The sequence below is a fragment of the Hippichthys cyanospilos genome, chromosome 8, assembly GCF_059441005.1.
Source record: "Hippichthys cyanospilos isolate Australia breed blue-spotted pipefish chromosome 8, RoL_Hcya_1.0, whole genome shotgun sequence".
NCBI classification, from domain to species: domain Eukaryota; kingdom Metazoa; phylum Chordata; class Actinopteri; order Syngnathiformes; family Syngnathidae; genus Hippichthys; species Hippichthys cyanospilos.
The window spans coordinates 12,147,334-12,159,413 of NC_142376.1; the positions used below are offsets into that span (position 1 = coordinate 12,147,334).

Consider the following 12,080-nt stretch of genomic DNA (forward strand, 5'->3'; position numbering starts at 1 on the left):
ATGCTTGTTATCTTCAAAATGCAAATGAAATGTTGTACAAAAACAAGTACCAGATGTTACTATTTTTTCCCTCCATTAATAGCTTTTATTTGCATATTAGTCCATGACAGTGTATTAAATCTAATTCTAAATGTAATTTATATGGACTTTTGCTTTACAATCAGTTGACTTTCTCAAAGTACTCTTTGGATCCTTCAGGAGTTGGTTTGATCTGAAATCAAAGGAAAAAGATAATGCGTTAGAAATTCAGAAAGTATCTCCTCATAAATGGTTAATACTGGCAGGCTGGATTCATGTCCACTTACTGTAGGTGACTTGGGGGTCCAGCTAGCTGGACACACTTCCCCATGGGTCTCCACAAACTGGAAAGCCTTCACAAGGCGAAGGGTCTCTTCAACACAGCGACCCACTGGCAGGTCGTTCACACTCATGTGCTTAATCACACCATTTGGATCGATGATAAACAGACCCCTAAAAGAATATTCATGAGAAATAATTAGTTCTTCATTATCAGTGGCCTTATTGCCCGATTACTGTTTGCCTACTTTATTATTTGCTCTATTGTGTGGAAAGTAAGCTGCTCAAGGAAGTGATGCGAATCGCATTCTGTAGTGTTACTATGCATGACACACACACAAAAAAAAAAACTGAATCTTTGATTAGACTGCGTCTAAAGAGGTCTGCAAGCCGTTTACTTGAGTTTAGAACATTTCACCATAAAGATTCATCTGGTAATAAGAGGCCAGTAATACCTCAAAGCAATGCCAGGGTTCTCCAGCAGGACACCATAATCTCTGGAAATCTGCTTGTTGAGGTCAGCGAGCAGAGGGATATGAATGCTGCCCAAGCCTCCGGCCTGCCAGACAAAACCATAATTACAACAGGCTACAAGCCTGATGTCATGAGTCAGTTACCTTAACCTGACATTTTTTCCCCCAACTCATACAGGGGTGTACTTGTCATTTCAGATAATTGTTCTGCAGCAGTGCGTCAGAAAGCTTGTGACAAAATGTCATATTCCACAAGTGAGCCTACCTTGCGAGGAGTGTTGGTCCATGCCAAGTGTGTGAAGTGGGAGTCCACAGACACACCCACTACTTCGCAGTTGATGTCATGGAACTCATTTGCCTTGTCACTGAATGAGATGATCTCTGTTGGGCATACGAAGGTGCTACAATAAAGTAAACACACACAAAAAATACATTTTACAGTTTTGTCCATAATTAAGGCAACTGCTTACGGCTCATGCTGTCCATACTGTGCAATATTTGGCCAGTAAACATACTTTGAACCAAAAATTTTCAAGAGGCTGTATCAAGGCAGTTAAACCTTTTGGAGATTTCAACCTTGTTACACTTGATTTCTCACCCTAATCACCTTCAAAGTGTTATTTCCCTTCATTGATGCATTTCCAAGCATTCCTTGCTTATTCTGTGTTCTCATCATGGTCCCCGTCCAAGCAGATAATGACTTGCGAGAGGCCTAATGACGGTAGCAAGCCCTCGTAACACCCAGGCAAGAGTAAATACTCACAGACCTCATACACGGCTTTTAGTTTTGTTTTGGTTCCAGAGTTGGATGTAAATGGCAACATTTCATTAGTTCCAACATTTTACTGGAGAAAATGGCAAAGTGGCAATATTGTGTGCTTGGGAGCACATAGCCAGACAATTGTGAAAATTCTCCATATACCGGCCCTTAATTCATGTATACAATTCAGGCACTTTCTATATTAAAGATCTATCAGCACCCATTTATTAATTTAGTAGTTCAAGCGAATCCTTCACTCTGTTTATGTTTATTAAATTAGTGGGCATTAGCAAGAGAAAGCAAGGGATGTTTTGAAATGTGTCAAAGGGTGTCAAAGGCACTCACAAATCCAGTGGGTAGAAAAAGAGGACCAGGTATTTGCCCTTGAAGTCAGCAAGGCTCATCTCTTTGAATTCCCCGTTGTAGACTGCTGTGGCTTTAAAAGCAGGTGCTGGTTGAGTAACTGCTGGGATCCATCTGCAAGAGCCTGAGACAATGAACATGTTACTCGCTTTCAGCACTGTGTACTACTATGTTCTAAATCTGATTACTTTGATGAGTGGTTTCAGCAGATATTGGAAGATGACTTTCATACATACTGGTAGAGAAACAGGCTCTCTGAAGTGCAGGAGCAGATACAAGTCGTTCGGCTGCAGCGACCCCTTGCCTGCATGCTACTGCAACCCTTGCCTGAGAAATGACAGCCAGTTTACACTCGTGTGTCGTCCTCACTGTGTTGGTCAACCTTTTTCACATCTTCTATCGTGCATTTTTATTTTGCTGTAATCTCACATCCAATTAGTCATAGTTCCCACCAAGAACAGAGCGTACAGTATATGCCTGTGAGTATTGTCGAATTATCTATTTGACCGTTTTGTTTTCATGGGCATTAACAGTTTTCATTAATTTCTTGCGTTATACTCTAGCATTAAACTAGCTGACATCATTAGTCACAACTATATGGTTTAGCTTTTGGATCTGTTTCTTGACAAATTGCGCAGCGGAGGGTTTGCTAGTAGTACTACAACCACCACTGATGAAACGCTTCTTTAGCAGGCTTTTGCGCAAAGCCAGGCTACGTTGTTCACCAGAAGGCTGCACAGGACCACAGCATCAACAAAATCTAAATTCAGCAAGTATTTTGGAACGCGATATTGCATTAACTGTAGTACTGTGCCTGCTATTTGTTCAAGACTTCAAGAGGAAAATTATGACGTTCAACTGCGCGAAAAAACGATCTTAATAATAGTAATAATAATAAATAAAAGCGAACGATGACAACTTTTGTCAAAAAAATATATATATTGGTACTGACGGTCAACTGTGTTTTTAAGACCTGCGCAGGTTCTAGTTCGTTTCAGTTTCGTAACCACTGATCAAGGGACAAGTCGGGAGGAAAACGCAAACATTATTCCGAATTTTATTCCCGCGAGTCCTTAACACCAAAAGCCACAACAGCAGTGAAATTTGGAGTTAATTTCAAAAGCTACAATGAATTTCAATCGCGAAGAGGTCACGAACATGCGCCACAAGATCAACGTTCTGTCTCGAAACCAAATGGGCGCGCGACACACAGGATATCAGCACGGACTAAAACAGCTTGCCACACATTCCTCATATGCATATCTAGTAATATTATTCACATGTACACTGACTGCAAACGCACAGTGCGATACAATTTACTGTAAACTCACAGAGGTCCTGAAAAGTCTTCCAATGCTGGCGGCCATTTTGGATGATGTCAGAAGAAGGAGGTTGGGCTAATTATTGCTGTAATACTTGATTTAATAATTTTCAGTTATTCACCGGTGAGAATTGAACACGTTATTGTTTTATAGGTACACAAATGTCCATGCAACCAAAATAAATAAAACAATAAATAAAATGAAACGATAAAATAATGTGCTCACTCAAAATAGATCAATTTTGATTAGATGGTATTCGAAATATGCGGCTTTATATCTTTCGCAATTAATTGAATATATGTTATAAAACAAAACGTGTGTACAAAATTTGACACGGTGTTCAAGCTCAACGTTTCATTTTCAACATGGATGTGTGTAGTTCTCAACTGTCCGACTGTCCCTGAACAAATATATGAACACGTGACTGAACACGGAAGTCAGTCCAGCATGACCTCAACTTGTCGCAAGCGCTTGTCTGAAATGCAAATACTGTATAACGGAAGCCCTTTACAAGAAACAATAACATTACTGACGTGATGGAGGCCAATTTGGTGTACTGGAAGAGCCATGGAGGGGTAAGTAACCAAATTAAGCTTCTTTATGTTTACCTGATATATTGTTTCTCTATGCTGTATTGACAGTGGAAATATTTCTAATGATGAACATGTATAATTTTTCATTGCAGTCCGTATTGAGTCGTTTAAAGATCTGGGTGAATCTTTTGGATCCATCTTTTTTGCTCGCATCAGACGTGAGTATCATTAGTGCTATGGACAGTGATGTGTCACCAGAGGTCAACTGAGAGATAATCTTGTTCAACTCAGGCAGAAATACAAGAAATCCACACCAAACTTGGAAGTGGAGAAAACTTCAATGAAAAGGTTAGTAACGCTCGTGTTTGATTTTTTTTTTTTGAGCACAGTGGAGACAACCAATATTTCTGTTTGCCTTTTCTGCCTGTAGGATGAACACGCATGGGGAATCTCCCTTGTAAGTGAGACAGGAAACACATACCTGTTTTGGCTGCTAAATTGACTGTAGAAAAAAAAAATATATTCAAAATATAAATTTATGTTTTGACATCCAGTTTGTCTCAACAGTCATCCATCCATGCCGATACCGGTTCCGTGATTCCACTAGTTTTCCGACCTCCAGGTAAAGTACATTTAAAAAAAAACAAAAAAAAACAACGACAACAAAGACATTTGATTTTATTTGAGATTCAATGTGGTCAGTACACATGTGGTCAGAGTGCGGGACAGGAGAAAAAGGTCAATTTAGGAAGTCTTACAGATTTATTTGGTATTTTAACAACTTTTTTCAAGCATTCTTTTCTCTTAGTTTTTCGGATTTGGTCTCAAAACAAGTACATTTACTGCGAAAGTCCATTTTTGGGTATTTTGTATGTGGATTATTTAAACTTTGATGGGTGGGATGTAAAATGTCCTCCATTTCTGGTCATGATCCATATACAGTACAGTATATATGAAAAACGATATTGATAACAGTAAGTCTATCAATAGTCCTGCATTTTTAAGCCCTTCAATGTGACCAAATTAACAAAGCCCTGCAAAAATCATCTGAAGGGTACAATAGTGTTTATGGATGACAAATAAACCGTCACTTGATTAATTGAGGCACATGTTGCAAAGCTGTTTTTTGAAGTAGCTCCACTGGCATTTACGCCACTGCTTGTTTATTTTTCCCCCAGCATTTTTGCCAATGGCAGTACCTTTGGTACGTCCGTCCTCCAATCATAACACACATAGTTATAGTCTGGTACTTCTTGGAGGAATATTACAATTGTCTCTATTTTCAGGTGCTAGGTGGCTTTTTGCCACACATAAATATCAAACCAGCCTTGTTCTGGCAGGTATGAGATTCACTCCATGAAACTCTCTTTTCTTATCTGTGTTACATACCACTAAATTTACCTTTGTGAAATGCCTTTGTTCAGTTTCTACTACAGAGTTACACTGCCAGTTTCAACTATGCAAACAGAAATTGCTCCTCAGAGCAGGTAACGTAAATTAGAGTAGATGAAGTGACTGCATATAAGAGCTCTGCCTCGACAGTTGCAATCACATCACTCATGAATGAGGAGTTTGCACTTTTTGCTTATCTGCAGGGTCAGACGCCATCTCTGAAGCAGCTTCTCTTGATAGCAGGAACAGTCTCATATGCAGCTTGTGTGGGGGTATGTACAATAGTTATTTTGCTACATCAACTGTAAAGTCACGACCACATCATTGGGTGCACATTCACAATTTCATGAGATACGAATCAAAAAATAGTGTGCAAGACATGCGTCACAAACCTCTCATGAAGCATAAAACTGCCGTTATGATGCTGTGCAATTTTAATGTAAACCACAACTACAATAATAAACTGCTGAATTATTTTTCGACCATTTTTCAGAATTCAACATAATTATCTTTGAGTGAGTTAGACCTCTCTCTGTCATATGCACAAAATATTATAATTTGTTGTACTTTTTGGTTGAAGGCCCTTCCTCAAATCTTTGTGAACCGACTGCGTATAAGAAGTCTACTCATCCAAAATTTCTTCAGGTTGATCGTACCAGTCCCACTTTCAGGTTTGTCATCTCTTCAAATGAAAACAGTTAGATAAATATCATTGCTCTTGATGAATTTTCATCCTCAAAACCGTTTTTTTTTTCTCAGAGAAACAATTCTTTTGAAAGCAAACCATTTTTAACACATTTTTTAAGCATGAGGGCACTGCCAATTGTATCAATTTGAAATATGAAACTGACCCAATTTGGACTCAGGCTTGTGCTCGACAGTGATGATAATTCATTTCTGAGCATAACATGTCTTGTCCCGCCAGCTGCTGTCGCTTTTCTCAACGTGTATACCATCAGAGGGGACGAATGTGAAACTGGTATTAAAGTGTTCGACTCCAATGGGAATTCTGTCGGCACATCTAAGGCTGCGGCAAAAAAGGTAATAGAGTAAATGTCAATGCAACATGTTGCATGTTAACACTATCGCATTTGTTTATCAGGCTGTGATGGAAACGGCATTGTCAAGATCAGTACTATTTGGTACAACTGTTGCTGTTCCCAATCTCCTCGTTTCACTCTTGAAGAGGTCAGCTGACTAACAAGAATAAACCGATTGGCATAGTTGGGAAACTAAACAAGTTCTCTCCTGCAGAACTAGATTTTTCCAGAAGAATACTTTTCTAGTTTCTCCAATCAGTCACATAAGTGTAGCATTTGTCCTCGGCCTGATGATTCCACTTTCATTCAGTCTCTACCCTCAATTGGGAACGGTAAGATTCTGCACATCTTCTCTACTGAATTTATTCACATGAGCTCAGCTTACACTGACCTTATGTTCCAGATAAGGAAAGAAAATGTTGACGAAGACCTACAGGCCAAGGTGACCGAAAATCAGTTATTCTACCACAGAGGACTTTGAGCAAGTTGGCTCGGACTAGTCATAACATTGTTGTTGTTGTTGTTAACGACGCATTTATAAATACGGAATGAATATTCTCAGTATTCACTTAATTCTAAAGACATTTTAATTTTTTTTAAGACTTTAAACAACAGGTGTCGAACTCCAGTCCTCGAGGGCCGGTATCCTACATGTTTTCAAACCTTTTCCATCAAAAACACCTGATTCAAATGTTTGGGATCATTTTGGAGCTCTTGCAGAGCTTGCTAATTAACTAATCATTTGAATCAGGTGTGTTTGGGAAAGAAAACCGGAAAACATGCTGGATGCCGGCCCTCGAGGACTGGAGTTCGACACCTATGCTTTAAACATTAGAGCCCAGATACTAATTCATATCTTTTTCAATTTTCTCAAGAGTTTAGCTTACAGGGAGTCTGGAAATAATACATTTAGTCAATTTGGTGGTGAAGTTATCAATTACTTTAGTATTTATGACAAAGTAATCCATTTAGTACATAATTAGCAAAAGTAATTGGTCATCAATTACTTTTAGCAACTAAAGTAATCAATTCAGTGTTAAAGTACCTAATCAATTACCTTGGTACTTAAATCATTAATTACTTAATTCTTCTTAATTCATCATTTTTAGACTATCCTTTAGCCAAGCACTTGAAAACAAGAAGAAAAAAAACTACCTACCCGATTATACTCACACAAATATATAAATTATGGCAAATACACATCTTTTCATAAAAATACATTTAATACTCCAATGTTACATCATGATTTTCATGCACTATGGAATGAAATACTGAGGCGGTTAACCATCTTTCTGGCTATTATACCCCACAACACAAGCACTTAATACCAATTTAAGAACACATTAGAACCAAAACAGACAATGAACCACTTCTTTTAACAAATCTGAGTTGCCTGCCACTGCATCATATGTAAAAATAAACAACTCAGTAACTCATTTCTAAGCTGCTTGTTAACCTTTCAAACTGTCTGTAAGCTCGCACTTTTTTCAAAGGATTTCAAACTATGGCCAGACAACAGTGTCAATTAGTTTTTTCAAAAGCACAAATTAGTGTTAGATGATCTGCACATACTGGTACTTCAGTGATAAAAGTACTTCCTTGATGAATATGCTTTCATTGTCTTTTTAGGCTTTTTTTTTTTTTTTTAAGAGTCCACTCCCTTAAAGTGTAGTGTGTAAGATTTAGACCATACTGTATTTCATTACGGACAGCAGGAGCTGCTGCAGGGGCTGCATTTACCAATGTAGCTATAACAAACATGGCTGCCACCGGAGAAGTGCTACCCCCCATGTGATATAATTGAATGATACCTAAACTTATGATTATATTTAAAACATACTGTTGGTCATGAAGAACATTCATTTGCAAGTTTTTAAAATTTACAATCATTTAATTTATTCTTTTTTAATGAAAAACGGTCTAAATCTTACACAGTGTCCCTTTAAAGGGGCCGTAACATGACATTGAAATTCCTTCCACAGTGTAATATGTGCATTAAAATTACGTTTTGGCACATTGGCGATTTATTAAGTATGAGTTTCATGGAACCGATATTTCTAACCAGGAAGTAAAACGGCTCGTTTACAGAGACCGCACCTTACCGTAAAGCTGCTTCGCCCCCTTCATGACGTATGTGGTTCAATGCCGGCCGGAATTGAATGGAAACTTGCATCTATTCATCATTTTGACTGCTCATCCCGAGGCACGCGGATGATTGAGACTATACCATGAATAACGAGGCCAAATACAGGCATTTTAATGACATTAAAATGTGGAGTGGCCCTGTGGGAACCCAGTATTCATAACAATAATTCCACCCGGGGGGGAATTATTTGCTACTGATGTTGATTGTCTGGCTGTGTGCTCCCATACAAACATTTTGGTCACTTCATTTTCTACAGTAACATGTTGTAGTTAAATGAAACACTGCTGTTTACTTGACAGTAGCTACTCAGTGCAAAATCTCTCCTCCTCAGCTCCAGATCCAAAATGAAACTAAAAGACATGGATAAGGTCAGCGTTTATTTTCTCATACATAGGCAGTAGGAGGAGGTGTTGGGAAGATACGAATTGCACTTCAAGCCATTTTCATCTTTACGGACGGGGTAGGTAGGAGAGCGCAGAATAAGCAAGGAATGCTTAGATATTGTATCAGTGAAGGAAAATAATATTTTCAGGGGGAGATAGCAACATTGGAACATGGTTAAAAGCTCCAAAACGTTGACTTTTCAGGTTACGGCCCCTTTAAAACAGACTTGCAATTTAAAAAAAAAAAAAAAAAGTATTGTAATACTTGATCTTTGGGGTATTCTACAATATGCTAATGAAAGACAAATTATTATTATATATTAAGTATTTAAAGTTTTCATTTTTTGAATTCCTTGTATGGAACTACTTGATTACTGCACTATGTTATCCCTCTGGGAATGATGTGAATGACATATAACAAAGAGGCACATAGACTTTTAAGATTTAAAACAAAGCCACGCAAGCGGTCTTGTAAATTGAGGTCACTTACTTGATTAAAAAAAAAATTAAATGCCGCATGGCATACTTTTACTGTCATAATCAGGGCCTGTTTAAGTGACAGGCGTGCCCAAAATGTCACCCACCCTTTTGGACAGCATCTGAAAATCTGTTACATCTTATAAAAAGTCTTACATCCGTAAAATTTGCTCAGCAGCAGCCAGATGGAACAGGAAGCTCTCTGTCGCTGGAGGGAAATGTTGCTGCTTTAAATGGTCCAGAGTAATTTTAGAGCCTTCACACTGATCGGCCAAGGTCCCCAAATGAGTAAGAATCTGTTTGGTCTTCAAAGAAATGTCCTGCAATTGAGAGTGTTGCTGTCAGGCGTTGGGGAAACTGTCTCCATTAGGGACAGCTTTACAAATAGGCAAAAAAAAAAAAAAAAACCACTCACCTTAATGACTTGACTATCTGACTTCTCAGTGTCTTCAGCAGATTGGACAATAAGATGGCCAACATCCTTGTGTAACTTCCCCATCACCATAGCCTCTGTATTGGAACATCTCATTTATTGTTATTTCCCACTCAGTGTTGTCAAAATGCTCAGAAGCACAGTACTGTTATATTACTTAAAAGCTTACAGCACCTTTAGCACTCTGTGACACAATGATGGTGCTGTCGGGGAGGTTCACGTACACATCAAACAGGTCTGATCTGTTTCTCGCCTCTGGATCGACAAATCCCGCAATGTACCCTGTAGAAAAAAGAACGTCTACCACAATCTACTCAAGATAGACTACTCAAACCAACAATAAATTTACGACAGTTAATGTCTACTGAGAAATTGTGTTCATAATTTGGTATCTATACGTTATTATGAATGCCAGAGTATAAATAATTAGAGGCTTAACAATTATTTATTTTCTGATTTACATCTTCAGCTCATGCAGCTGACTTGTCAAATTATTACCGATTGTCTTTAAAATAAATAAACAAACAAACAGGCTGAAGTGTATGGAGATGGCTGTTAGCTGGCAAGTAGAGGCTCGTCAGTCTGTTTGTTAATTGTGTATCATTTGCGGCCATAGAAGGTCTTGTATGAATGTGTTTCATTGACTATAATGTATTGTCATAGTTAGGAGAGCCTTTTAGACCTTCCTTTTGAGAATATTTTCCCTGTAGATGGATAAAAGGATTGTTTTTCACCTGGGCATTTACTGAGATTTTCCAGTTCAGTATCAGTCATGTGCACATACGGATGCAGAATGGACCAATCTTTCCTGTGCCAAGCTAGAGCAGGAAGCACTCTAAAGGACGAATTTAAAAGTATGAATATGCACACCTAATACCACACATTTACCACTATTATCAAATAATTAAATTACTTTCCTAGTGAACTCCAATAAGGCTTCAATTCGAGGGTGGTGGACAGCAATGCGCTTTTTTAGCATGACAGCAGTGTACAGGATAATAGTCTCCATGCCAAACTGGGACACCACATCTGATAAAAAAAAAAAAAAGTAAAATAAGTACAGACTAAGGTGTGTCTTATGAAGTCCTTTTATAGCTTGAGATGATTTTTTTGTGTGTTATAACCAAGTAATGGGAGCAACAATGCTAGTTAACAACAATTCTAGTTAAAGCCGACATCTTATTCCAGAAAATACTCATCATTTACAGCACTACAAATTGAAATAAAGTGACGATCTACAACTGAAATGAAACAGAAGTCATAGAGTATTTCACATATTTACCTTTGATTGATCCTGCCAGATATGCCTTGCGGATATCATAGTCCATGGTTAAAAATGAGCCATTCTCTTCACTTTGGCAAATACCTTTTGTGAGGACAGTGATGTAGACCTCCATCATTTTCACTGGACTGCCATATTTGATGTACATCCTGAATAATAAGCCAAAGCTTCATTAAAAGCCATCCTTTCAGATTGTGCAAAACTTGAACTCAATAACATTATTGCTTGCAAACTTTACCTGCACAATATTCGATTGAGTGCAGCATATTTCTCCGGGTTGAAGTCTTTTGCTGTAACTACCACTGACAAATGAGAAACCTAGGAAGGGGAGCATCACAACCTACTGTAAAGTTAAGCAAGAAAAGCAACAGCTATGCCAAATTAGAGTACCTTGATTAGAGGGGAAGGCTCTTGTACTTCCAGTGTGCTGATGTAAAACCAGGTGCGACAGAATTGGCCAAATACAAATGTATGAAAATCCTCATTACTCTGTGTCAGGCAGCACTTGCTGAGCAGAACTTGTTTAAGTTCTGAGCTCACCGAGGGATAGCACCACACCCACAGTGTGTCCCCGTTCACGTCCTTTTCTGGGGACGAGACATTTTGCACAGAATGAAGCACCAAGACAGAACAGGCGAATTCTGCTTTTGTAACAATTTGGTTCACACTGCAATCATGTGATTCTACAGCACAAATTGTCTGCATGAGTCGCTAACCTCCAATGAAAAAGAACACGAAATAAAACTTCGTCTTGAGAACTTAACTTACCAATCAATCCGACGCTTTTCATGCACTGTGTTTCAGTCGCTGCCATATTCCATACCCGGAGAATTCAAATTATAAATTACTTGGGGAAGTGGACAAAAACTCACATCAAGACGGAGCCGCAAGCCAAGAGCGCCAAATGTGTTTAAATGTAAAAAGCTCAAAATGGATGATCGATAATGAGATAAGACCCTATTTAGAGTTTTCCACTGTTTTTGTTACTGCTACTGTCACCACTTTTTTTTGCTTCTAGTCTTCCTTTTCCGGGTCAGGTGACCTGACAATCTACTCGTAACCAATCACAGTGTGGCTGTGAAATACGCTTTTTCTCGCTAAGTCCTGATGTGTGTGTGTGTGTGTTTTGTTTATTTTGTTTCGATTTTTTTGCCTGGCCAATCATTTGTTTTTTTTAAA

At 38.4% G+C, this 12,080-nt stretch overlaps 3 protein-coding genes across 3 annotated transcripts; 1 reads left to right on the forward strand and 2 right to left on the reverse strand.

Annotated features, from left to right (window-relative positions):
• Nucleotides 1–56: 56 nt before the first annotated feature.
• Nucleotides 57–3,345, reverse strand: prdx3 (peroxiredoxin 3). The gene is made up of 7 exons (XM_088422154.1): nt 3,225–3,345; nt 2,130–2,220; nt 1,876–2,017; nt 1,036–1,171; nt 753–856; nt 306–471; nt 57–211 (listed from the first exon to the last, which is right to left on the reverse strand). Exons 1-7 carry the CDS (start codon nt 3,258–3,260, stop codon nt 161–163), a joined length of 726 nt encoding a protein of 241 aa, XP_088278280.1. The 5' UTR covers nt 3,261–3,345; the 3' UTR covers nt 57–160.
• Nucleotides 2,600–6,791, forward strand: sfxn4 (sideroflexin 4). The gene is made up of 14 exons (XM_088422152.1): nt 2,600–3,790; nt 3,901–3,966; nt 4,040–4,096; nt 4,179–4,205; nt 4,316–4,370; nt 4,927–4,952; nt 5,035–5,088; nt 5,173–5,235; nt 5,344–5,412; nt 5,721–5,811; nt 6,066–6,181; nt 6,243–6,328; nt 6,395–6,512; nt 6,584–6,791. The coding sequence occupies exons 1-14, from the start codon at nt 3,752–3,754 to the stop codon at nt 6,659–6,661; spliced, it is 945 nt and encodes a 314-aa protein (XP_088278278.1). The 5' UTR covers nt 2,600–3,751; the 3' UTR covers nt 6,662–6,791.
• A 548-nt stretch (nt 6,792–7,339) lies between these two features.
• Nucleotides 7,340–11,929, reverse strand: dennd10 (DENN domain containing 10). The gene is made up of 9 exons (XM_088422151.1): nt 11,670–11,929; nt 11,292–11,488; nt 11,140–11,219; nt 10,902–11,050; nt 10,537–10,648; nt 10,354–10,454; nt 9,794–9,901; nt 9,602–9,696; nt 7,340–9,506 (listed from the first exon to the last, which is right to left on the reverse strand). Exons 1-9 carry the CDS (start codon nt 11,713–11,715, stop codon nt 9,339–9,341), a joined length of 1,056 nt encoding a protein of 351 aa, XP_088278277.1. The 5' UTR covers nt 11,716–11,929; the 3' UTR covers nt 7,340–9,338.
• Nucleotides 11,930–12,080: the final 151 nt, after the last annotated feature.